General features: G+C 44.7%; 2 protein-coding genes across 2 annotated transcripts in view; one reads left to right on the plus strand and one right to left on the minus strand.

Annotated features, from left to right (window-relative positions):
• Window positions 1-10,966, minus strand: part of ralgapa1 (Ral GTPase activating protein catalytic subunit alpha 1) — a gene marked incomplete at its 3' end in the record, with an annotated part of 71,874 nt that extends 60,908 nt beyond the window's left edge. Inside the window, exon 1 of the mRNA XM_083792746.1 lies at window positions 10,469-10,966. Coding sequence (XP_083648872.1) covers window positions 10,469-10,574 — 106 coding nt within the window. The 5' untranslated portion in view covers window positions 10,575-10,966. The remainder of the gene's footprint in view (window positions 1-10,468) is intronic.
• Window positions 10,967-18,007: 7,041 nt separating this feature from the next.
• Window positions 18,008-26,870, plus strand: LOC310877814 (breast cancer metastasis-suppressor 1-like protein-A). Its single transcript, XM_083791764.1, has 8 exons — window positions 18,008-18,155; window positions 19,703-19,793; window positions 20,393-20,520; window positions 23,096-23,175; window positions 24,070-24,166; window positions 24,803-24,892; window positions 25,574-25,638; window positions 26,650-26,870. Exons 1-8 carry the CDS (start codon window positions 18,017-18,019, stop codon window positions 26,746-26,748), a joined length of 789 nt encoding a protein of 262 aa, XP_083647890.1. The 5' UTR covers window positions 18,008-18,016; the 3' UTR covers window positions 26,749-26,870.
• The last annotated feature ends 353 nt before the right edge of the window (window positions 26,871-27,223 follow it).

The following is a 27,223-nucleotide window of genomic DNA, read 5'->3' on the forward strand; positions in this document are numbered from 1 at the left end:
AGGGACCCCCTCTAGGGACCCCCTCTGGGGAGTAGGGACCCCCTCTAGGGACCCCCTCTGGGGAGTAGGGACCCCCTCTAGGGAGTAGGGACCCCCTCTAGGGAGTAGGGACCCCCTCTAGGGACCCCCTCTGGGGAGTAGGGACCCCCTCTAGGGACCCCCTCTAGGGAGTAGGGACCCCCTCTAGGGACCCCCTCTAGGGAGTAGGGACCCCCTCTAGGGACCCCCTCTGGGGAGTAGGGACCCCCTCTAGGGACCCCCTCTGGGGAGTAGGGACCCCCTCTAGGGACCCCCTCTGGGGAGTAGGGACCCCCTCTAGGGACCCCCTCTAGGGAGTAGGGACCCCCTCTAGGGACCCCCTCTAGGGAGTAGGGACCCCCTCTAGGGACCCCCTCTAGGGAGTAGGGACCCCCTCTAGGGACCCCCTCTAGGGAGTAGGGACCCCCTCTAGGGACCCCCTCTGGGGAGTAGGGACCCCCTCTAGGGAGTAGGGACCCCCTCTAGGGACCCCCTCTGGGGAGTAGGGACCCCCTCTGGGGACCCCCTCTGGGGACCCCCTCTAGGGACCCCCTCTGGGGAGTAGGGACCCCCTCTAGGGACCCCCTCTGGGGAGTAGGGACCCCCTCTAGGGACCCCCTCTGGGGAGTAGGGACCCCCTCTAGGGACCCCCTCTAGGGACCCCCTCTGGGGAGTAGGGACCCCCTCTAGGGACCCCCTCTAGGGACCCCCTCTAGGGACCCCCTCTGGGGAGTAGGGACCCCCTCTAGGGACCCCCTCTAGGGAGTAGGGACCCCCTCTAGGGACCCCCTCTAGGGAGTAGGGACCCCCTCTAGGGACCCCCTCTAGGGAGTAGGGACCCCCTCTAGGGACCCCCTCTAGGGAGTAGGGACCCCCTCTAGGGACCCCCTCTGGGGAGTAGGGACCCCCTCTAGGGACCCCCTCTGGGGAGTAGGGACCCCCTCTAGGGACCCCCTCTGGGGAGTAGGGACCCCCTCTGGGGACCCCCTCTGGGGACCCCCTCTAGGGACCCCCTCTGGGGAGTAGGGACCCCCTCTAGGGACCCCCTCTAGGGACCCCCTCTGGGGAGTAGGGACCCCCTCTAGGGACCCCCTCTAGGGACCCCCTCTAGGGACCCCCTCTGGGGAGTAGGGACCCCCTCTAGGGACCCCCTCTAGGGAGTAGGGACCCCCTCTAGGGACCCCCTCTGGGGAGTAGGGACCCCCTCTAGGGACCCCCTCTGGGGAGTAGGGACCCCCTCTAGGGACCCCCTCTGGGGAGTAGGGACCCCCTCTAGGGACCCCCTCTGGGGAGTAGGGACCCCCTCTAGGGACCCCCTCTAGGGAGTAGGGACCCCCTCTAGGGACCCCCTCTGGGGAGTAGGACCCCCTCTGGGGAGTAGGGACCCCCTCTAGGGACCCCCTCTGGGGAGTAGGGACCCCCTCTAGGGACCCCCTCTGGGGAGTAGGGACCCCCTCTGGGGAGTAGGGACCCCCGGAAGTGCTTTGGAAACGTCTTTGAGGTATCGGGATTGGATCGGAAGCGAAAGAAGTTTATCTATCGGGACATCCCTACTTCTTCTGAGTGGCAAAAAACTACTTTTCTGGCCCCGACAGCCCAAACATCCACACAGAAAAGTCCTTATCCGATCGCATTAAACAACGTTAAATGATGCTAAACTCACTTTGCAACTCACTTCATGCATGCGCACAGTACACCCTCTATTGGAATTGATATTGATACCATCAGATATCAGATTACAAATGTCTATTCTGTGCATCCCTGTTCCCTACGATCATATAGTTTAACAGCTGGTTCTATACTTCACCTTGAGTATCATTTAGCTTGTGCATCGTTGCTGGTTTTATTACAGCCCTGTGTAAACAAATCCGATATGGGCATAGCCTTGATGACAGTTAAAGGCATGTTATGTTATCTGACTTTCTGCCCCTGAGAAAATCATCCAAGGGCGTTTCTAAATAGTTGCATTGCACAGCAGCAAGCTACGGTTCAAGGCCCTATAACTAAGCAGTTGCAGAATTATATCATCGTCTGTACTCCGAGTCTCTCCTCAACTCAACTCTCTCCTCAACTCAACTCAACTCAACTCAACTCAACTCTCAACTCAACTCAACTCAACTTTATTGTCACAACACATTACACATTACATTACACATTAAGTAACATGGGTGAAATTCTTGTTGTGCAGGCTCTCATTGCAGTTACGGGGATAGAGACAACAATTAGAGCTACACAGCTGCAGCCATATTTCGGGGCAGACAACAAAAACAAAACAAAACTTTACTAGCTGACATTAGGCTTTTAAGAGTGCCATTATAGAAGAACGACCAGAGAGCCATCAACGTCATTCCATTCTCTGTGGAGCACAAAAGGGCACCACAAACTCCACACCCTTCCAAGCCGTAGTTTTGAGATATCTTGCTTGGAACCAAAGTGGTGATGCCTGGACATCCTTTTAAAGTGTGTGTTAGGCTGCGCAACAGTGACACTGAAAACCAACCAAACGCTATTTTCATGCTCAGCCTCAGACCAGACCAGCCAGGGACGGACACACCCAGCCACCCACCCACGCATCCAGCCACACAGCCACAGACACACAAGGCTGCGTAAGGAAGTGATTGCACTTAAAAAAAATAAAAAAAACTCCTGGATGCAACGAGGAAGGGGATATGATGCTGCATAAATAAGTACCACCGCAGCGCAGACCGCGCATGTACAGTAGTATCACTTGCACACGTACAGAAGCACACACACATACACAGAAGCGCACACACACACACACACACACACACACACACACACAGTTTCCTATGCCATAGCAGAGTCAGTGGTCCTTGTAAGGTCTTCATATCACAGCTCACCAGACTGTTCTATCTTCCTCTCTGGGGACCTACAGAACAGTATCATTCTTCAAAGAATGTTCCCGACAAACTCAAACTGATTTCACAGCTTATGAGACACTTTACACTTTACTATGTGAGAAGCAACTAAACTAACTAGTGATGCACCCAATATTCGGCCGCAGAAGATATTCGGCAGAAAATGGCTAAAAGAATTCATTTTCTGCCTATTCGGTTTCGGCCCCGAATAGGCAGAAAATATATCACCTAATAGTGTATGCAATTAAAGCATTCAAAAGCGCTGAATAAATGTTTTTATGGACCCATAATAGTGATTATCTCACACGAACTTGTAGGTCTGCTATTTTCTAAAAAATAGTGAGAATGTGGCGCAAATCTTTGAATATATTCTTTCAAAGAGAACATTTTTAACTCAAATCTTTGAATATATTCTTTCAAAGAGAACATTTTTAACTCAAATCTTTGAATATATTCTTTCAAAGAGAACATTTTTAACTCAAATCTTTGAATATATTCTTTCAAAGAGAACATTTTTAACTCAAATCTTTGCTTCTGGGGGGGGGGGGGGTTCCCCCTGGAACAACATATTTTCAGACGGGGGTCGGCGACCACTTAGATATATTATTTGGGGGTCCTTGACATGAAAATGATTGAGAACGACTGACATAGAAACTTCAGTTTTTCAGAAAAGCTATTTGTAGAATCTTCTCTCAGGTCTAAATGGGTTAGTGGACCAAAACTTTTTTTTTTTTTTTTTTTTAACTGAACCCGGACTTTTTGGGTCGAGCACCCCCAGTAACCCCCTGACCTATCTGACACACCCCCAAACGCTCCGTCTCGTCAAAAATGATCATTTTTTTGTATATGTAATGTAATATGTAATATGATGATTATGGCAAATGAATCTCAGAAAGTCACTGCACTGAGAGACATGCAGCTGCTGTGTACTCCATACATCTCCGAGTCCCTACAGCAGTGCTTTATATACTAGAATAGTATTATATATTAGGGATGCACCGATCCGGCTTTTTGGCATTCGATACCGATTTCGATACATGGGGGTCCAGTATCTGCCGATACAGAGTACCGATCTGATACCCCCCACAAAGAAACGTAATAACCTATTAAGCTGTATGCCTCACTGTGTGGAGTCTGGAATCATTATTTTGTGTAAGGCAACATCAAGGCTTGACTTAAACATTACTTTCCCAACTTTGTAAAACAAAATGTAACAAACACAGATATAAATGCACTGAATTATTTATTAAATAACTGTGCAACAATTAGACCAGGTTAATGTGTGCGCAGGCTAGCCTGGCTGCATTCCACATGTTATACTGTCAATACTACACTGCTGTGTCACAGAGGAGGTAGAGTTGTTTTCATACTGTAATTACACATAATTATCGGATCGGATCGGATAATGGATCGGCCACCGATCCGATACCCGATCTAGAATTTTAGCCTGGATCGGCGCCGATCTCCGATACGAGTATCGGATCGGTGCATCCCTATTATATAGTAGTATAGTATACTCCGGCATACATCTCCCTACAGCAGTGGTTTACTGGATTTAGCTGTTTGTGTTAACCCATTTTGACCTGGGAACGATTCTATAAATGTCTTCTAAATCCTGAAAGCCATGTTTCTATGTCAGTGGTTCTTCGATTAAAAAAAAAAGTAGACCTAAAAGCTCGTAGCGCGCCACTCGGTGGCGCGCTATGAGCTTGTAGATCTGCTATTTTTCAATAGCTAAAGCATAACATGATGCCAACACCAAAAGGGATTAAATAACACCATGAAACCGCCATTACCCTTTTCATGTCGCGCACCACAAGGGGTCCACGCACCACAGTTTGGGAACCTCTGGGACAGAGTAGTGACTTCAGAATGGGTCCCCGCACCACAGTTTGGGAACCTCTGGGACAGAGTAGTGACTTCAGAATGGGTCCCCGCACCACAGTTTGGGAACCCCTGGGACAGAGTAGTGACTTCAGAATGGGTCCCCGCACCACAGTTTGGGAACCTCTGGGACAGAGTAGTGACTTCAGAATGGGTCCCCGCACCACAGTTTGGGAACCTCTGGGACAGAGTAGTGACTTCAGAACGGAGCAGAACCGAAGCCTACTTTGAAACCATCTGTACCACCATCTACCATCACCATCTACCATCTGTAGTCTGTAGATGGTATATTCTTCCACTTAAGACGGCTTCACGGTTAGAATCCTGAAACAGAAGCTAGGTTTGTACTTTCTTCAGCACAGTGAAATGCAAATGGTTCTGATAGTCACCAATAAAAGGGCCATGATGCAATGCCTTGGATCAGTGGTTCCAAAACTCCCAAAATGGCACCCATTAGCGCCGCGGACCCCCCCATTTGAAAAGACGTACCAAGCAGGGACCCCCATAAGAGGACATGTTTATGGCTAGTATAGCTGGGTGGTGGGGACCCCCTGAAACTCCCTCAAAGACCCCTGGGGGTCCCCGGACCACCACTGCCCTAGATGGACAATGTTAGAATGTTACCAGACCTGAATGGCAGTAACTAGCATACAATGAGAACACAAAGGTTTACTCATCAAAACAACAATAATGCAAACATGTATTAGATCTCATGTTTCCATCTGTAATCCTGAATGCACTGGTCTGTAGACTGTGTCTGTAGACTGTGTCTGTATACTGGTCTGTAGACTGTGTCTGTAGACTGTGTCTGTATACTGGTCTGTAGACTGTGTCTGTATACTGGTCTGTAGACTGTGTCTGTATACTGGTCTGTAGACTGTGTCTGTATACTGGTCTGTAGACTGTGTCTGTATACTGGTCTGTAGACTGTGTCTGTAGACTGTGTCTGTATACTGGTCTGTAGACTGTGTCTGTATACTGGTCTGTAGACTGTGTCTGTATACTGGTCTGTAGACTGTGTCTGTATACTGGTCTGTAGACTGTGTCTGTATACTGGTCTGTAGACTGTGTCTGTATACTGGTCTGTAGACTGTGTCTGTATACTGGTCTGTAGACTGTGTCTGTATACTGGTCTGTAGACTGTGTCTGTATACTGGTCTGTAGACTGTGTCTGTATACTGGTCTGTAGACTGTGTCTGTATACTGGTCTGTAGACTGTGTCTGTATACTACAATTTACAATTTAGGCATTTAGCAGACGCTCTTAATCCAGAGCGATTTACAATAATCAAGAACAAAAGCATGGGAATACATCACATAAAAGCATTTATCATAAAACATGCGTAGGCTAAGAAAGTAACAGTGGAATATCTATATTATGAGACTATACATATAAACTATATATATATACTACTATGCTATACATATGTACTATGGCGTGCTATGACTATATACAATGCAATTATAGTGCCGTCTACATAACATGCTATAAGTCTGTATCAAATGCTATCTAAGTCTACAGAAATGCTATCTAAGGGGGTAGGGTAAGTGCTATGGGCCATGATGGAGTCTGAAGAGGTGGGTTTTCAGACTACGGCGGAAGACTGGTCTGTAGACTGTGTCTGTATACTGGTCTGTAGTGTAGACTGTAGTGTAGACTGTCTGTATACTGGTCTGTAATCCTGTATGCACTGGTCTGTAGACTGTGTCTGTATACTGTGTCTGTAAAGTGGTCTGTAATCCTATATACACTGGTCTATAGACTGGTCTGTAATCCTATATACACTGGTCTGTAGACTGGTCTATATACTGGTCTGTAATCCTGTATGCATTGGTCTGTAGACTGGTCTGTAATCCTGTATGCACTGGTCTGTAGACTGGTCTGTAATCCTGAATACACTGGTCTGTAATCCTGTATACACTGGTCTGTAGACTGTGTCTGTAAACTGGTCTGTGTGTGTGTGTGTGTGTGTGTGTGTGTGTGTGTGTGTGTGTGTGTGTGTGTGTGTGTGTGTGTGTGTGTGTGTGTGTGTGTGTGTGTGTGTGTGTGTGTGTGTGTGATTGTTATCAAGGCCCAACATTCCCCATGGAGTGCACAGAGAAGGCACACCCTCTCCTGTCTGAGTGCACACAACACACACACACACACACACACACACACACAACCACACAGAGGAAGTCCGGCTACTGTACTACTGGGCATAGAGAGGAAAATAGTAGAGGCTGTTTCCTTTTCTGGGTTAGGCCTGTGTGTGTGTGTGTGTGTGTGTGTGTGTGTGTGTGTGTGTGTGTGTGTGTGCTTGTCTGCATGCGTGCGTGTCTGCCTGTGTGTGCGTGCGTGCTTGTGTGCATGCGTTCATGTGTGCCTGTGTGTGTGTGTGTGTAATAGAGACTATGACATTGAGTTTGTACTGTCTGTATCTGTAATGACACTTTGTCCTGTATGAGTCTCACTCTCACACGTTTTCTCTCCTCTGCTGCTGACACACACACACACACACACACACACACACACACACACACACACACACACACACACACACACACACACACACACACACACACACACACACACACACACACACACACACACACACACACACACACATCGTATCAAAACATATTGAAAGTTTTTTAAAGTATAAAATAAGGCTTAAGCGACTTAAACCAGGAAAGTCAAAGTCGTACGATTTGTCACACACGTCACCGCAGTGACATTTGTTCTCCGCATTTGACCCATCTCTTGGAGCGCTGAGCTGCAGCGTGCGCCGCGCTCGGGAATCATTTCATTAGTAGATTTTACCCCCCCCCCCAATCCAACCCTTTGATGCTGAGTGCCAAGCAGGGACTGACCCCCCAATCCAACCTATTGATGCTGAGTGCCAAGCAGGGAGGTATTGGGTCCCATCTTTACAGTCTTTGGTATGATCGAACCCCGACCTCCCAGTGTCAGGGCCGACACTTAGCCGCAATTTGCAACGCGATGCAATGCCCTCCATTGACTCCCTACTCATTCCATTCGTGTTTGCGTTCGGCTTGTATTAAACGACATTGAACTCACCATCATTGCAGCTCCATAGGCCAAGTTTGAATTATCCTCTTTCAATCTGCCGAGCTTTTGTTTCATAAAACTCCACCGTAGGCATGTTATGAGATACTTTATGTCAAGATATTCTGTGCATGTGATTATTTTTCTAAGTGTTGGAGTTTGGAAGCACTCGTTTTTATTAACGGGTCGCGCTGCTGCCTCCTGCATTACATGCAAATTCTAAACAGGTGGTACGCAGGGCCGTTCAGTGACATACGACGAGTGCTTCCAAACTGCAACACTTAGAAAAAAGAATCACCTGCACAGAATTTCTTGACAGAAAGTAGCTCAAAACAACATGTCTACTTTATTTGATGCCAGTGGTGATGCCAGTGGTGAAGCTCTAAACTGAATTTCGTTGTTTCATGCAAGCAATGACAAATAAAGATCTATCCATCCATCTATCTATCTACAGTGGATTTTTATGAAACAAAAAGCTCGGCAGATTGAAAGAGGATAATTCAAGCTTGGACTACAGCTGCAATGCTGGTTAGTTTAACGTTGTTTAATACAAGCAGATCGCAAACGCAAATTGTATGAGTGGGGAGTCAATGGAGGGCATTGCAACTCTAGATTCATCCCATTATAAAAACAAATCTAGAGTTGCAAATTGCAGCTAGTCAGACACTCTAACCACAAGGCCTCTGAGCTGGAAGAGACAGCATTTATACACAATACCAAGGTCTGCATCACGATATGATATTAATGTACTTCCTACTAGAACTACTGTGACACTATTCACACACACACACACACACACACACACACACACACACACACACACACACACACACACACACACACACACACACACACACACGACTGACTGGTCCCACACTAAATTATTCACACTCTCACTCACACACACATGCAACATACTGTGACAATTAACAACACTTCCTCACTATGCACCATTCCGTTTCAATTCAAAGGGCTTCGTTGACATGAGAAAACATACGTTTACATTGCCAAAGCAAAAAGCACAATACAACAATGCAATCAAAACAAAGATCGTGCAGCAAAACACACAATGATTAGTCTTTAGGGTGGTTGTGTTCCATTTCATATCCTCCTCCTCCTATCACAGCAGCTCACAAAACACACAGTGTGCACACACACACACACACGCACTGTTGGCACCAAACTCCATCATTGATTTACATGCCCTCTCTGTCTTTGTCTTTGTCACACACACACACACACACACACACACACACAGACACAGTGCAACGCAGTGTGTGGTACAGTGTGAAGTGAACCAACTAAACAGAGTACCAACAAACCAACCAGCCAGTCAACAACATCCACAAACAAATCTGTCACGCAGCTACCTAGCCCCTCTCAAAATCCCCTGGGTCAGCCCAATCCCAACCCAACCGGGCTGACCCGTAGGGTCCCTGTGCGTTACTTTTTTTTTCGTATGGGAATGTCGGAACGCGGACATAAATATCCTCGGTAACATCGTGTCTGCGGCGTTTGACGGCCTTTTTTTGTTTGAGTTATTCTGAATTTGTGAACTATAAGTACCTATACATACATACCGATGTGCGGTTGGCTTGTGCCAGCTACGTTCCTGCCTCTGATCTGCTCTGTCATAGCTATAGCGCCACTAGCTAGCCAGATAGGCGGTACAATGAGGTGTCAATAAACAAGGAAGGAAGAGAAGAATCAAAGCGACCAAATCGGTCAAACAAAGATTAGAAATACTTAACGGCTTCCACGCCACAGGAGATATTCGCAGCGGCATGTATGGGTACTTATACTTCACAGATTCAGAAACCCTCACACAAAAAAATGTCGTCAAAGAGCGCAGACAGGCGTTATCCATGTTGTTTATGTTTTATGAATGTCCGCGTACCAGGTGGCAGGATACTGATGCAACAGGACCCAATGCACTGGGTCTAACAAATGTCAGAAACTTCAGTAGCATTGGGTTCTGCTTGGAGGGCTACTCTGGCCCATAGCTCTAATGTAGCTCTGGTCCATAGCTTTGATTGATTGATTGATTGAAATATGTATTAACAGTTTGTAGAACAGTACATTTCAAGCACAAACTCAATACAAAGACTGTTAACTGTGAGTGGACGACCCACTTAAGCATTACACTTGTTTACAACAGGGTCCACCATGTTCAATTCATCAAAACATTTAGAGATATACAAATAGACACTTCTATGTAGTTAAAGAACGGAACAGGAATTCATCATAAAGGAAGCAAAAAGGGAAAAGAAACATATACAGTGAGGGGAAAGTGCGGTGGGGGGGATTCAGATTTTACAGAGGCCAGTTTCGAATTGCAGCCATCCGTAGGTGCCCTTTGAGAGCGGTTTTGAAGGAGTCAAGGGATTCACATGTCTTAATGACTGTTGGTAGGGCGTTCCACATTTTGGTGGCATAGGAGCGAAAAGAATTTAGTCCCTTGTGTGTGCCGAATCTGGGTTGTACATGGTCTAATGTAGCTCTGGTCCATAGCTCTAATGCCGTCAACAACACGGCAGCATTAGGAGCAGTAGAGGCTCTAGTATGGACCCAGCTGTATAACAGTGTTTAACAGTGACTGTTATACTTCCCTGAGTGTGAACTCAACTATAATAACTCACCTATGACGATCCGCAGATGCTTCAGCCGGGTCAGGACGTCCTTCTTGGGGTCCAGCACCTTCTGCGTGGACTTCTTCACGTCCCCGTGGGGCTTTTTGGAGAACATTATTATACACTAAACTAACCGAACAGAACACAAACAAACAAACAGACAGCAGCGGGGAGAGAGACGTGGTGGGCCCCGGTGGGACGGTCCACTGGACAGGACGGGGCACAACGGAGGAGCTAGCCGTGTTGCTGCTGCCTCTATAGGCTAGCTGTTATAGTTTAGTTAATGTTCAGATAAATAATAAACCGTCCCAGTCGGGCTGCGAACGAAGAACCCTCCGTCAACAGACATCAGTACGAGACAGAAACACCAAGTAGTAACAGCAGTCTATAGCCGGGGAGGAAAGGAGGAAAGGTGCATTGTTGTTGTTTGTGTGTGGTGGGTTTTCTTTCTTTTAAAAGAGAGGCGTTGTGTGATTAATCAGACGTATAGCGGCGCAAAGCAAAGCATCCATCCATTGCAACGAACCACCCTCCCTTCTTCTTCTTCTTCTCCTTCTTCCAAAACACAGAAAGAAGCACCCGGAGAAAGCTCAACTGTTGACCAAAAGCGTCTACAACAACAACATGCCATAGCTTGGGCGGTACGGGATGCTATTGGTCTGGTTTTGGTTGTTATGGCAACTGCGAATCATGCCAAGGTTAGCCAGATCAGTGGTCCCAGCTAAATAATAATTAAAGGTACATAATGGATGAACTTTGATGAATTGAACAAGGTGGACCCTCTTGTAAACAAGTAATAATAATAATAATAATAATAATAATAATAATAATAACACTTTATTTGTATAGCACCTTTCATGACATGAAATGCAGCTCAAAGTGCTTTACGAGCAATGGAGAAAAAAGAAAAGAAAAGACATTAAAAAACAAGCAGTAATGCAGTACAGTGAGGACATGAGTAACAAAAAATAAAAGATCAATTAAAAGCAATGGTGTAGAAGTGGGTCTTGAGCTGAGCTTTAAAAATGTCTACAGAGACTGTAGTGTAAAGTGTAAGTCTTAATTGGGTCGTCCACTCACAGTTAACAGTCTTTGTATTGAGTTTGTGTTTGAAATGTACTGTAGTTCTGCAAACTGTTAATAAATATTTAAATCAATCAATCAATCAATGGACCTAATTGTAACTCTGTTACTCGGGTCCGTTTGGTTCCATTCGTAAACTCTCAGAGTTAAATTAACATTGATTTTACAACATAAATTGGCGTCCCAAGAGAATGCCATTTAATGGGGGGTCCGGTCCTTAGACTAATGCATGTCAAACTGGGGGTCCTTGAAATGAAAAGGGTAATACAAATCTTCTCTTATGGGGGTCCCTGGCATAACTTTTGAAATATAAATGTCAATGTGGGGGTCATACATTCACCGCTGTTTCGGCGTGTGCCCAAATGATTTTGGGTCGTCAGAAATTTTCAGTAGCACCGAAGAGCCGACTTTAGAATTATTAGAATTAGAATTATCTCTATTGGGCCACGGACCCCCATCTCAAAATATGTAGTTCCAGGGACCCTCCCCAGAAGCCAATGTTTTAGTTAAAAATGTTCGCTCTGAAATATATATTCAAAGATTTGCGCCACGTTTTAAAACACCAAAATGGGTTCCCGTTCAGAATGGGTTAAACGGTATAATAATGCCACAAGTGGAAGTCCTGTATTCAATTGTGTAAAGACATTCCAAATGTACTTATAAAGAAATAAAAGTAGTAAAGTACTATAGTCTATAGAGGAATAACACTATTTATCCATACTGTATAAATGATGGATAAGGGCTCAGGACAACGAGGCCTTTTCATGTAGGCCATACTTGGGCAACTGGCGGCCCGGGGGCCACATGTGGCCCTCACCTTCACTTAATGTGGCCCTCGGGTTAATACCAGAATAGTAGATTAGTAGCTTAATGAGTAGTATTAAAATGTAATTTTTTTATGTCCAACGTAACTATAATTTAAGGCATTTGAAATTAAATAAAAATGTTACTTTTCAGGATTCCAATTAAAAATAATTCAGGATTTAAATTCAAATAATAGCAAAAAATAGCTGATCTACAAGCTCAAAATGCGTTGCATTGCTTGTAGATCGGCTATTTTTGCTACGACATAACGACAGTATTATGCAATGTGGCCCCTCTGGAGTGAGTGGGGAAATATTGTGGCCCTCACCATCGTTAAAGTTGCCCACCACTGATGTATACGGCTATTCCAAATGCAATATACCTTACTACTATATATATATATATATATATATATATATATATATATATATTGTATACATTGTATACAACTAAAATGGAATGCATGATCAGGATTCTAGGGCTATCATTGAGCAGGATGTTCTATTTCACAAGTTACCGGTATTCAAAATGTGTTCTAATGTGTAAAAGTCTATTAGAAAATAGCAGATCTACAAGCTGCATATATGAGCTTTGGCTATTTTCGAATAGACAAAGTATGGTTTCAAATAATTGTAGTGGACTAAATTGTAGTGGACATCATAAACAAACCCGGCTCACTGTACTCTGATCATGATGAATTGAACAAGGTGGACCCTATTGTAAACAACTTTATGGTGTCGTCCACTCACAGTTTACAGTTATTGTATTGAGTTTTTTTTTATTGATTGAAATATTTATTAACAGTTTGCAGAATTACAGTACATTTCAAGCACAAACTCAATACAAAGACTGTTAACTGTGAGTGGACGACCCAATTAAGCATTACACTTGTTTACAACAGGGTCCACCTTGTTCAATTCATCAAAACATTTAGAGACAAATAGACACTTCTATGTAGTTAAAGAACAGAACAGGAATTCATCATAAAGGAAGCAAAAAGGGAAAAGAAACATATAGAGTTGTGCTTGAAATGTACCTATTCTGCATACTGTTAATAAATATTTCAATCAATCAATCAATCAATCAATCAATCAATCAATCAATCAATCAATCAATCAATCAATCAATCAATCAATCAATCAATAGCTGTCTGCTGTCTGCAACGACAACCAGCTAGTCAAATCACGGCGCGGCCCTTCGAGCTATGGGATGGCTCCGCCGCTCGTGAAAACATCATGGCGGAGGGAGGAGGAAAAACAAAGTAATGGATAGCAGAAACATCGACCCCCTGCGTGCGGTTAAATCAGTGGTTCCCAAACTGGGGTCCGGGGACCCCCAGGGGCCCTTGAGGGAGTTCCAGGGGGTCCCCCAGCTAAATGATAGTTTGGAAAATACAGATACAAAAATACACTCTCAGACTTAAATTAACATCGATTTTACAATATAAATTGGGGGTCCCAGAGATAGAAATGCCATTAAACCGACTCTTCTTTGAATATATATTTCAGAGCGAACATTTTTAACTAAAAGATTGGCTTCTTGGGGGTCCCTGGAACTACATATTTTGAGATGGGGGTCCGTGGCCCAATAGAGATAATGCTGGGGGTCCTTGACATGAAAAAGGTTGAGCACCACTGACATAGAAACATGGGTTTTTCAGAATTGTTTTAGAATTTAGAAGCCTTAGGGCCGATTCATACTCGATTCATAAAAGTCGGTTCGTAGGGCGTAGACTAGTGCATGTCAAACTGGGGGAGAATGTTGAGAATATCTGGTATAACTTTTCAAATGGGGGTCCGCGGGGGGGGGGGGGGGGGGGGGGGGGGGGGCTATGAATTAGTGTCAATTTGGGGGTCCTTGACATGAAAAGGTTTGGGAAGGGATTTACAGTGTTGTTTTTGGCAGCACATTTTGATTTTAGTTTTAGTCATAGTCTTTTGAATAGTTTTCATTTAGTTTTAGTCACATTTTAGTCACCTGGAATGTCTTAGTGTTTAGTCGACTAAATGTCATACGATTTTAGTCGACTAAATCTACAGTTGATTTAGTCGACTAAAATGTATTTTGTCGGGCCTTGATGCCGTCGAAATGACAGATTTTACACTTGCTGAAAATAGCCGATCTACAAGCTCACAACGCGTTGTGAGCTTGTAGATCGGCTATTTTCAGCATGCAACCAAGTGTAAATTCACTTATAGGCTACTGGATCTCATGTCTACTAGTCCATTTTAGTCTAGTTTTTATTTCTTGACGAAATTGTCAGTATATTTAGTCTTAGTTTTAGTCATCATAGCTTTAGTTTTCATTTAGTTTCTATTTAGTTTTTGTGCGTGAAAAAAGGTAGTCGACGAACATTTTTCGTCTTAGTTTTAGTCGACGAAAACAACACTGGAAGGGAACCATGCAGTGAACTAAAATAACACAGTGTTGTGGTTTTACTCAGAATGATCCAGCTCTCAAATTCGCCTCGTCAGGCTTGCCAAAGGGCGACGAGGGGAACTCTGGGTAATGTAGTGCATCCCTGCGTTGTACGTACGTCCAGCGACGCTACTGTGCGCCATCATTAAAAACTACAACTCCCAGAACTAAACAAGAAGCCATCAGGCGCTGCCGTGATTTGTTTTTAGCTTCCCCCCCCCCCCCCCACTTAGCTTTTAGACACACGAGTTGTTCCGAACGGATTCATTTGAAGAAGGAAAAGCTTTATTTATTTTGTTTTTGTTTTGACTGCCATCCGGTCATCACGTGTGAGTAAACAAGCCTTTGAACTAAGCGGCGGATATGTTTATATGTTCCCTAGTCAATAGAAATAACCTCACAATTCAACAAGCAGCAGTTAGCTTGTTTATGTTTTTTTTTTTTTTTTTTCAGTCAGCTATCCAAAAAAAGACAGTTAAAATGATCTAAAACGAGCTGTTGTTGTTGTTGTTTTTGTTGTTATTATTATTATTATTATTATTATTATTAACAACACAGGCACAAAGAAACCGTTAGTTTAAAATAGCCATGTTATTGTGATGGTACCTCAGCTCCTCTGATCAGGAGACAGAAAGAAAAACAAAACCAATTGAGGGAAAAGATTCGTTTAGTTTCTTTAACAATTTTAAACAATTTTCTTTTTACAAAACATATTGATTAATTATTTAAAAAGTAGCCTAACACACACACACACACACACACACACACACACAGACACACAGACACACACACACACACACACACACACACACACACACACACACACACACACACACACACACACACACACAGACAGACAGACACACAGACACACAGACAGACAGACAGACAGACAGACAGACACATTGTCATTAGCCATGACAACAATTGTGTTATGTTGTAAATTGTCGGTTGTCTCTTCTTGATGAATTGGATAAACAGGACCATGCACAGTGGCAACTTTGTGTTATCCTTTTAATAAAGAATTAAAATGATAAGTATAGAGGATCCTGTCTAAGTATCCACTCAATCAGTGGATTTAACATGTCTCTAACATCGTAATGCAGTGTTAATTACTGGTTGTACTTGTATAATAACGGCAATTAAGTCTTTATTCTGGTTTGGGAAACACAAGACCTGGATATCGGATAAATTCCATTCCAAGCATGTGATTATAGGCTGAACGCAAAATGACGACCTGTCCAAGGTCACTTCTCTATGGCAGTTCTTTGCCAGGTCAAAGGATAGGAGGGACTCATATTTGTTTTCGCCCCTGGCCGTCCGTCTGTCTGTCTGTCTGTCTGTCTGTCTGTCTGGTCGGTCTTTCTGGGGCTAGTTCTGATAAATCGCATGCCCTGAATCTGCCTTACATGGCCTTGCTGTCATAATAATAACTAGAACTGCACTCTGTCGAGTGCATACTTGCTTGTTGCACACTAGTAGGCCATAAATGGCCAACTAGTGCGCAAGCAGAGCGCGCATGTAATGTTTTCGCCCGCTGTAAACTGTCAAATCTCAGTATCTCTGTGAACGAACGTTTGAAATGATTAATGTTTAGATGTAATTATTTGCTACCTACTATACATGTAAACATTTAGTATTAAGTATGATTCTAGTTTCTATCTATATAAGAAATACTGTTTTATTGTTGTAGATATATTCTGGATCCCTTTTTTGTTTTTCAGAGACAAATAAATCATTTATATGTGTTGAAAAAAAAAGGTATATAAACTGAATTAAAATATGTTATACAGTATACTTTTTCTGTAAACGGTGGAATCTCAATATCTCTGTGAAGGAACATTTGAAATGTGTAATTATTAGGTGTAACTATTTACTACCTATCTAATTTATGTATGTAAACGCCTATAAAAATCTATTTCATGTTAGACTATAGTGATATAGTCATTTAGAGCTAGTCATACATCAAATCTGTACCCATATTGCTGGACCAATGATGACGAAATGACCATATTTCTTACATACACACCACGTACTCTAGTCCCAGCAGATCAGGCACAATTTGGTAAATTATTTTTTTATTGATTATGTATATAGTATACGTATGACTAGCTCTAAATGATGACGTAAGAAATATATATAGTATATATATAGTATACTGTATAAAGTGTGTAGTTGTAAGTTGATTAGCGGTATTCTGTGGTCACTTTGGTCCAAAAACCGTGACAGCCGTTCCGCCATTTCAGGACCCCCCCAGAAAAACATCAAATCTGTGCCCGTATTGCTGGACCAATGATGACGAAATGACCATATTTCTTACGTCATCATTTAGAGCTAGTCATACACGTATTTCTTACGTCATCATTTAGAGCTAGTCATACACATACACACACATTTGAGGCTTACGCAGAAAAACATCAAATCTGTGTCCGTATTGCTGGATCAATGATGACGAAATGACCATATTTCTTACGTCATCATTTAGAGCTAGTCATACACGTATTTCTTACGTCATCATTTAGAGCTAGTCATACATCAAATCTGTGCCCGTATTGCTGGACCAATGATGACGAAATGACCATATTTCTTACATACACACCACGTACTCTGGTCCCAGCAGATCAGGCACAATTTGGTAAATTATTTTTTATTGATTATGTATATAGTATACGTATGACTAGCTCTAAATGATGACGTAAGAAATATGCCTATATACTATATTATATACTATAGATACTCTATACTCTATACTGTATAAAGTGTGTAGTTGTAAGTTGATTAGCGGTATTCTGTGGTCACTTTGGTCCAAAAACCGTGACAGCCGTTCCGCCATTTCAGGACCCCCCCAGAAAAACATCAAATCTGTGCCCGTATTGCTGGACCAATGATGACGAAATGACCATATTTCTTACGTCATCATTTAGAGCTAGTCATACACATACGTGTATGACTAGCTCTAAATGATGACGTAAGAAATACGTGTATGACTAGCTCTAAATGATGACGTAAGAAATATGGTCATTTCGTCATCATTGGTCCAGCAATACGGGCACAGATTTTTTCTGGGGGGGTCCTGAAATGGCGGAACGGCTGTCACGACAAATGGACCAGGCCGATCACATTACTTGCGCGCTCTGCTTGCGCAAGTAATAATAGTAAACCTCCATGCATTTACAGTGTGGAAGAAGTCAGTCAGCCGCCCAGCCCAGCCCAGCCCAGCCCAGTCCCCCCCCCCCCCCCCCCCAGGAGGACATGCCGGTTCACCGTGACCGGGAGAAGCAGAAGGAGAGCACGGCTGAGGAGATGGAGGTGGACGATCAGCAGGAGGTCACCTCCTCTGAGGAGGAAGACTCCGACACCTCCTCTGTCTCTGAGGACGGAGACAGCTCTGGTAAGACACCTCCTCCTCTATCTCTGAGGACAGAGACAGCTCTGGTAAGACACCTCCTCTGTCTCTGAGGACAGAGACAGCTCTGGTAAGACACCTCCTCTGTCTCTGAGGACAGAGACAGCTCCTCTGTCTCTGAGGATGGAGACAGCTCTGGTAAGACACCTCCTCCTCCTCTGAGGACAGAGACAGCTCTGGTAAGACACCTCCTCCTCCTCTGAGGACAGAGACAGCTCTGGTAAGACACCTCCTCCTCCTCTGAGGACAGAGACAGCTCTGGTAAGACACCTCCTCTGTCTCTGAGGACAGAGACAGCTCTGGTAAGACACCTCCTCCTCTGTCTCTGAGGACAGAGACAGCTCTGGTAAGACACCTCCTCTGTCTCTGAGGACGGAGACAGCTCTGGTAAGACACCTCCTCCTCTGTCTCTGAGGACGGAGACAGCTCTGGTAAGACACCTCCTCTGTCTCTGAGGACGGAGACAGCTCTGGTAAGACACCTCCTCCTCTGTCTCTGAGGACGGAGACAGCTCTGGTAAGACACCTCCTCCTCTGTCTCTGAGGACAGAGACAGCTCTGGTAAGACACCTCCTCTGTCTCTGAGGACGGAGACAGCTCTGGTAAGACACCTCCTCCTCTGTCTCTGAGGACGGAGACAGCTCTGGTAAGACACCTCCTCTATCTCTGAGGACAGAGACAGCTCTGGTAAGACACCTCCTCTGTCTCTGAGGACAGAGACACCTCCTCCTCCTCTATCTCTGAGGACAGATACAGCTCTGGTAAGACACCTCCTCCTCTGTCTCTGAGGACAGAGACACCTCCTCTGTCTCTGAGGACAGAGGAGGTGTCTCTGAGGACAGAGACACCTCCTCCTCTGTCTCTGAGGACAGAGACAGCTCTGGTAAGACACCTCCTCTGTCTCTGAGGACGGAGACAGCTCTGGTAAGACACCTCCTCCTCTGTCTCTGAGGACAGAGACAGCTCTGGTAAGACACCTCCTCCTCTGTGTCTGAGGACAGAGACAGCTCTGGTAAGACACCTCCTCCTCTGTCTCTGAGGACAGAGACACATCCTCCTCCTCTGAGGACGGAGACAGCTCTGGTAAGACACCTCCTCCTCTGTCTCTGAGGACAGAGACAGCTCTGTTAAGACACCTCCTCCTCTGTGTCTGAGGACAGAGACAGCTCTGGTAAGACACCTCCTCCTCTGTCTCTGAGGACAGAGACAGCTCTGTTAAGACACCTCCTCCTCTGTCTCTGAGGACAGAGACACATCCTCCTCCTCTGAGGACGGAGACAGCTCTGGTAAGACACCTCCTCCTCTGTCTCTGAGGACGGAGACAGCTCTGGTAAGACTATGTTTGACCTATGTAATGTGACCTATGACCTATGTAATGTGACCTATGTAATGTGACCTATGACCTATGTAATGTGACCTATGACCTATGTAATGTGACCTATGTAATGTGACCTATGACCTATGTAATGTGACCTATGTAATGTGACCTATGACCTATGTAATGTGTTTTCTTGCTGATGTTCATGAATCCAGAGATGGACGAGGAGGATTGCGAGCGGAGGAGATTGGAGTGTCTAGATGAGATGACCAACCTGGAGAAACAGTTCTCTGACCTCAAAGACCAGTAAGACTGTCTGTCTGTCTGTCTGTCTGTCTGTCTGTCTGTCTGTCTGTCTGTCTGTCTGTCTGTCTGTCTGTCTGTCTGTCTGTCTGTCTGTCTGTCTGTATGTCAGTCAGTCTGACCTCAAAGGCCAGTAAGACTATCTGTCTGTCTGTCTGTATGTCAGTCTGACCTCAAAGACCAGTAAGACTGTCTGTCTGTCTGTCTGTATGTCAGTCTGTTAATCTGACCTCAGAGACCAGTAAGACACCGGCATCTGTATTTGGAGGGTAATTCAAATGGATGAACGGGGTAATTCTAACAGTAATTCTAACAGTAATTCTAACAGCGGATTTTCCGGAAGTGCATTATTTACTACTATTATTTAATTCATCTTTTCGGGTGATAACCGGCGATTGGGCGATGTATAGAGAGCCAATGGAATGTGTGGGCCTGTCTCACAGTTACAGCCTCACCAGACTCTGTGTGTGTGTGTGTGTGTGTGTGTGTGTGTGTGTGTGTGTGTGTGTGTGTGTGTGTGTGTGTGTGTGTGTGTGTGTGTGTGTGTGTGTGTGTGTGTGTGTGTGTGTGTGTGCATATACATGCACATGTGCACAACCCAGTCTGTACCGCGAGCGTACCAACCAGTTGAACAGTAAGCTGACGGAGGTGGAGGCCGGCAGGGCAGCAGAGTACCTGGACCCTCTGGCGGGCCTGTTGGAGAGCATGCAGGTCCGCACCAAGGTGGCGGGTAAGAGCACACACACACACACACACACACACACACAGTCACACACGCACACGTACACACAGTGTTGTTTTTGGCAGCAAATTTCTATTTTAGTTTTAGTCATAGTCTCTTGAATAGTTTTCACTTAGTTTTAGTCACATTTTAGTCACCTGGAATGTTCTAGTGTTTAGTCTAGTTTTAGTCGACTAAATGTCATACAATTTTAGTCGACTAAATCCACAGTTGATTTAGTCGACTAAAATGTGTTTTGACAGGCCTTGATGTCGTTGTAATGACATATTTTACACTTTGGTTGCATGCTGAAAATAGCAGATATACAATCTCACAACGCGTCGCAGCGCGACGCGTTGTGAGATTGTATATCTGCTATTTTCAGCATGCAACCCAGCATAAAACTGGATCTCTTGTCCACTAGTCCCTTCCTAACATTTTAATCTAGTTGTTATTTGTTGATGAAATTGTCAGTATATTTAGTCTTAGTGTTAGTCATCATAGATTTGTTTTTATTTAGTTTTAGTCAGTGAAAAAAGGTAGTCGACGAACATTTTTCGTCTTAGTTTTAGTCGACGAAAACAACACTAACACACACACACTAGAGCTGGGATACCCAACCATCAACGGGCCGGGCTGGGGAGTGTCTGTGTACATGCGTACGGTCGGACGGACGGACGGATGCATTAATAATTAAGGTCGGGCTCGATTTGGGTCAGACCCAAAGCTGTCTGTAACGGGCCCGGTTCCAGCTCTAAAACACACACACACACACACACACACACACGGGTCATTGGCAGAGGACAGATTGGTGGCAAAGTGTTCATAGGAGGAAGTGAAAGTGACTGAAAGTAAGTAAAGCCTGGTCACAACGTAAGGCAGAGAAGCATAAAGTAAAGCCTGGTCACAACGTAAGGCAGAGAAGCATAAAGTAAAGCCTGGTCACAACGTAAGGCAGAGAAGCATAAAGTAAAGCCTGGTCACAACGTAAGGCAGAGAAGCATAAAGTAAAGCCTGGTCACAACGTAAGGCAGAGAAGCATAAAGTAAAGCCTGGTCACAACGTAAGGCAGAGAAGCATAAAGTAAAGCCTGGTCACAACGTAAGGCAGAGAAGCATAAAGTAAAGCCTGGTCACAACGTAAGGCAGAGAAGCATAAAGTAAAGCCTGGTCACAACGTAAGGCAGAGAAGCATAAAGTAAAGCCTGGTCACAACGTAAGGCAGAGAAGCATAAAGTAAAGCCTGGTCACAACGTAAGGCAGAGAAGCATAAAGTAAAGCCTGGTCACAACGTAAGGCAGAGAAGCATAAAGTAAAGCCTGGTCACAACGTAAGGCAGAGAAGCATAAAGTAAAGCCTGGTCACAACGTAAGGCAGAGAAGCATAAAGTAAAGCCTGGTCACAACGTAAGACAGAGAAGCATAAAGTAAAGCCTGGTCACAACGTAAGACAGAGAAGCATAAAGTAAAGCCTGGTCACAACGTAAGGCAGAGAAGCATAAAGTAAATCCTGGTCACAACGTAAGACAGAGAAGCATAAAGTAAAGCCTGGTCACAACGTAAGGCAGAGAAGCATAAAGTAAATCCTGGTCACAACGTAAGACAGAGAAGCATAAAGTAAAGCCTGGTCACAACGTAAGGCAGAGAAGCATAAAGTAAAGCCTGGTCACAACGTAAGGCAGAGAAGCATAAAGTAAAGCCTGGTCACAACGTAAGACAGAGAAGCATAAAGTAAAGCCTGGTCACAAAGTAAGGCAGAGAAGCATAAAGTAAAGCCTGGTCACAACGTAAGGCAGAGAAGCATAAAGTAAAGCCTGGTCACAACCTAAGGCAGAGAAGCATAAAGTAAAGCCTGGTCACAACCTAAGGCAGAGAAGCATAAAGTAAAGCCTGGTCACAACGTAAGACAGAGAAGCATAAAGTAAAGCCTGGTCACAACGTAAGGCAGAGAAGCATAAAGTAAAGCCTGGTCACAACGTAAGGCAGAGAAGCATAAAGTAAAGCCTGGTCACAACGTAAGGCAGAGAAGCATAAAGAAAAGCCTGGTCACAACGTAAGGCAGAGAAGCATAAAGTAAAGCCTGGTCACAACGTAAGGCAGAGAAGCATAAAGTAAAGCCTGGTCACAACGTAAGGCAGAGAAGCATAAAGTAAAGCCTGGTCACAACGTAAGGCAGAGAAGCATAAAGTAAAGCCTGGTCACAACGTAAGGCAGAGAAGCATAAAGTAAAGCCTGGTCACAACGTAAGGCAGAGAAGCATAAAGTAAAGCCTGGTCACAACGTAAGGCAGAGAAGCTATCGGCGGTTGTATCCTCCGGAATATCCGTCAGATGTATATTTCCCGGTCCGGATACGATATTTCCCCGACCAATCACAACACTTGTTTCATTCGCGGGGGAATGTAAACTGATTTGCAAAGCACCCACGTCATTTCCTTCGGCAATACTTCCGCTAAAATCCCACAACTTCCGCTGATAGCGTAGGTCTTGCCCAGGGTGCCTCTGAGTCTATGCCATGGCCACACAGTGGCAGTAACCCTCTATGACCACACGGTGGCAGTATAAACATGTCACTGATGTTTCCCAGGAATCTACAGAGAACTGTGTCTGGAGTCGGTGAAGAATAAGTACGAGTGTGAGATCCAGGCAGCGTGCCAGCATTGGGAGGTACCCACGCACACACGCATGCATGCACACACACACACACACGCATGCACGCATGCACACACACACACACGCATGCACACACACGCACGCACGCACACACACATCTTTAACCCATTCTGACCCGAGATCAGATTCTGAAAATGACAGTTTGAAAATGACAGTTTTCTGAAATCTGCTATGTTTCTATGTCAGTCGTTCTTCGATTTTTCAAAAATAGCAGACCTACAAATTGTAGATCTGCTATTTTTAAATAGCTAAAGCATAACGTAATGCTAACACCAAAAGGGGTTCCCGTTCAGAATGGGTTAACACACGTTATTATTTTTCAATCATCATGCAAGGTTTTAAAAAATAGTATTCTACAGTATATTAAAAAGAAAATATAATTGAAAAAATCTCATATCAAAACATTAAGAAATAATTTAGAAAATGGTAAGAAAAAAAAACAATGTAGTTACTATATTCATTTTTGTTCAATGAAATGCAAATCATTTTTGCAATAGTCTTAGTTTATAAGTAACACATTTTGTATTCCTATTTATTTCTTGTTTCATAAGCTCATCTGCCGCGTAATGTAACATTATTTTCACTCACATCATTAACACAAGTTACTGTGTGTGTGGTGTGTGTGTGGTGTGTGGTGTGTGGTGTGTGGTGTGTGGTGTGTGGTGTGTGGTGTGTGTGTGTGTGTGTGTGTGTGTGTGTGTGTGTGTGTGTGTGTGTGTGGTGTGTGTGGTGTGTGGTGTGTGGTGTGTGCCTGTGTGGTGTGTGGTGTGTGGTGTGTGGTGTGTGTTGTGTGTGTGTGTGTGTGTGTGTGTGTGTGTGTGTGTGTGTGTGTGTGTGTGTGTGTGTGTGTGTGTGTGTGTGTGTGTGTGTGTGTGTGTGCGTGCACAGAGTGAGAAGCTGTTGCTCTTGGATACGGTCCAGAGTGAACTTGAGGAGAAGATCAGACGTCTGGAGGAAGACAGACACAGCATAGACATCACATCAGGTAACGCACACACTTATGAGATCAGCTGTGTGTGTGTGTGTGTGTGTGTGTGTGTGTGTGCACAAAATGTGCATGTGTACAAACACGTAAGCATAATATAGACAGGCTTTAATGTTGTTTGTTCTAGTGACATGCCTGTTGTACCATGAAAACACATGCCATGGTTCTGTAAGTGTAAGGGCCGATTCATACTTCAGCAGTTTCAGCAGTTTTCAGTAGCACCGAAGAGCCGACTTTAGGACGGTACCTAAAGTCGGCGGTACCTAAAAGTGTGTGTGTGTGTGTGTGTGTGTGTGTGTGTGTGTGTGTGTGTGTGTGTGTGTGAGTGTGAAAGGCTGGTAAAGTATTGTAGTGTTTCTGCTAGAATCGGCAGCCGCCACATAATGGTGGAGACGCTGCTACTTATAGCCATAGATAGATGCTGAGTGACATGTTATGTGTTATGTTTACTGCCTGTTAGTGTAACATGGAAACACATGTTACTCTCTACTGTACCTTTACTATGTGTGTCCTCGTATGCATCTCCTTTGTGTGGACATTGGTTAAAAAGTGTGTGTGTGTGTGTGTGTGTGTGTGTGTGTGTGTGTGTGTGTGTGTGTGTGTGTGTGTGTGTGTGTGTGTGTGTGTCTTTGACAGAGCTGTGGAGTGATGAGGTCACGGGGAGGAGGAAGAGGAGAGATGCCTTAAGTCCAGACAAGAAGAGGAGAAGACCCTCCGTGGTGTCTGATATCCTTCTGCCCCCCCCCCCCCACCTCTGTGTTGGAGATGGTCATATCGATGTGTTTTTAGTTATTTTGCCATCACCACACAGCAAAATCCAGAGGGTTGACCCATTAGCACCTGAGGCTGATTCTACAAGTCATTCTGAAAAACCATACAATTCTAACTACATTCATTCTTCTTTTTTGTTGCTCAAATCAAAACATTACACAGATACTCTGAAACTCTCTGACTTAAAGCACAATAACCTCTTGTTTTGGGGGCGAACCTTTCGCGCAAATAGCCCATCTACAGATCCTGTAGATGGGCTATTTGTGTCAATCTTAAACAGGCCTAGTATCGAGCCCTGGGGATTCAGGTCAACTAAGTGCAGGGCTTAACCCATTCTGACCTGAGATCAGATTCATACGAGGTTTCCACTGGACACACACTGGTCTGATTAACCCATTCTGACCTGAGATCAGATTCATACGAGGTTTCCACTGGACACACACTGGTCTGATTAACCCATTCTGACCTGAGATCAGATTCATACGAGGTTTCCACTGGACACACACTGGTCTGATTAAGCCTTCCTTTACCCAACAGACACGGACGGAGCACAAAACCATATTTCCGCATTGAATAATATGTGAATCACATTGCTTAATCACGTGCTGTCAATCACTGGCCTTTAACTCCGCCCACGCCCATATATAGTCTACATGCTACCTGACCTTGACATCCTGGAGGATTGGACGACCATCAGAAAGGTATGTACCTGTGTGTACATTACAGTAGACTGGGCGAGTGTGGAACTATAGAGCGTCGCAGTCCCTCCCCCTTTCAGAACAACGAGTGGCCCAGGAAATGAAATGCAATGCATTCTTCCCATAGGATTTTCTTTAAGTATTCATATAAAGACAGTTACGCCGCGGACAAAGCCAACTCGGATCGTGACAAATCATGACAATGAACACAATATTTTGGGCCGATCAAATCATTAGAAAGAAGAAAATAAAGGCAGGCGACAACAACACTATTTGTTTTATTATTTGATCGGCCCAAACATTGTGTTCATTGTCATGATTTGTCACGATCCGAGTTGGCTTTGTCCGCGGCGTAACCGTCTTTAAATAAATACTTAAAGAAAATCCTATGGGAGAAATGTATTGCATTTAATTTCCTGGGCCACTCGTCGTTCTGAAAGGGGGAGGGACTGCGACGCTCTATAGTGGCCCTCTGGAGTTAGTGTGGAACTATAGTGGCCCTCTGGAGTGAGTGTGGAACTATAGTGGCCCTCTGGAGTGAGTGTGGAACTATAGTGGCCCTCTGGAGTGAGTGTGGAACTATAGAGGCCCTCTGGAGTGAGTGTGGAACTATAGTGGCCCTCTGGAGTGAGTGTGGAACTATAGTGGTCCTCTGGAGTGAGTGTGGAACTATAGAGGCCCTCTGGAGTGAGTGTGGAACTATAGTGGCCCTCTGGAGTGAGTGTGGAACTATAGTGGCCCTCTGGAGTGAGTGTGGAACTATAGTGGCCCTCTGGAGTGAGTGTGGAACTATAGTGGCCCTCTGGAGTGAGTGTGGAACTATAGTGGCCCTCTCCATCGTCAAAGTTTCCCACCCCTGCAGCAGACTTATGTCTCTGTCCATTTTCAACCTGGTGTCCCTGTTTTTGTCGCTCTGGATTAAGAGAGTCTGCTAAATGCCTACATTGTAAACTTGTAATCTCTTATAATGTGTGTGTGTGTGTGTGTGTGTGTGTGTGGGGGGGTTGTTTCCAGGCGGTGGCTACGCTGGGACCTCACAGAGGGAGGGCAGACTCTGACGGTTCCATGTTCCCCTTCAGACAAGACCGAAGCAGACCCATCCTCAACTGCTGAAACATACAGGAGCACACACACCCTCTCTCTCTCTCTCTCTCTCACACACACACACACACACACACACACAGAGGGACAGGGAACGTCACGTTGTCACCACCATACAGTAAACATAAACCGGGACATGAGCTATATAGTTCTGTTGTAATAGATTTCTCTGCATTCAGAATACTCTTAACTATTTTCCTAAGACACCTTCTTTTTTTTGTTTGTTGCTAGATTTGTATTTATTTTTCTTACACTTTCATACAGTTGGTATGTGTGGCTTTCACAGTGACAAAAGGTCTTCCACGGTTCTGCGCTGTGAAATCAAAGAGATTCACCTTTCTGTGAAATCAAAGAGATTCACCTTTCTGGAAGCAAAAATGTGCCCCAACCTCCACAGTGACCCATTTTGGGGCGGGAACCCCTTTTGGTGTTATAGCATTATGCTATGCTTTAGCTATTGAAAAATAGCAGACCTACAAGCTCATAC

Source organism: Protomyctophum parallelum (assembly GCF_964188405.1).
Source record: "Protomyctophum parallelum genome assembly, chromosome: 20".
Lineage (NCBI taxonomy): Eukaryota > Metazoa > Chordata > Actinopteri > Myctophiformes > Myctophidae > Protomyctophum > Protomyctophum parallelum.

What these genes read in the sequence shown, in the direction of transcription:
- LOC310877814 (XM_083791764.1), top strand. Translation starts at nt 18,017, where the DNA reads ATGCCGGTTCACCGTGACCGGGAGAAGCAGAAGGAGAGCACGGCTGAG. An exon ending in CAGCATAGACATCACATCAG is followed by an intron (nt 24,167 to 24,802) that starts GTAACGCACACA and finishes TGTCTTTGACAG; the next exon opens with AGCTGTGGAGTGATGAGGTC. An exon ending in ATTGGACGACCATCAGAAAG is followed by an intron (nt 25,639 to 26,649) that starts GTATGTACCTGT and finishes GGTTGTTTCCAG; the next exon opens with GCGGTGGCTACGCTGGGACC.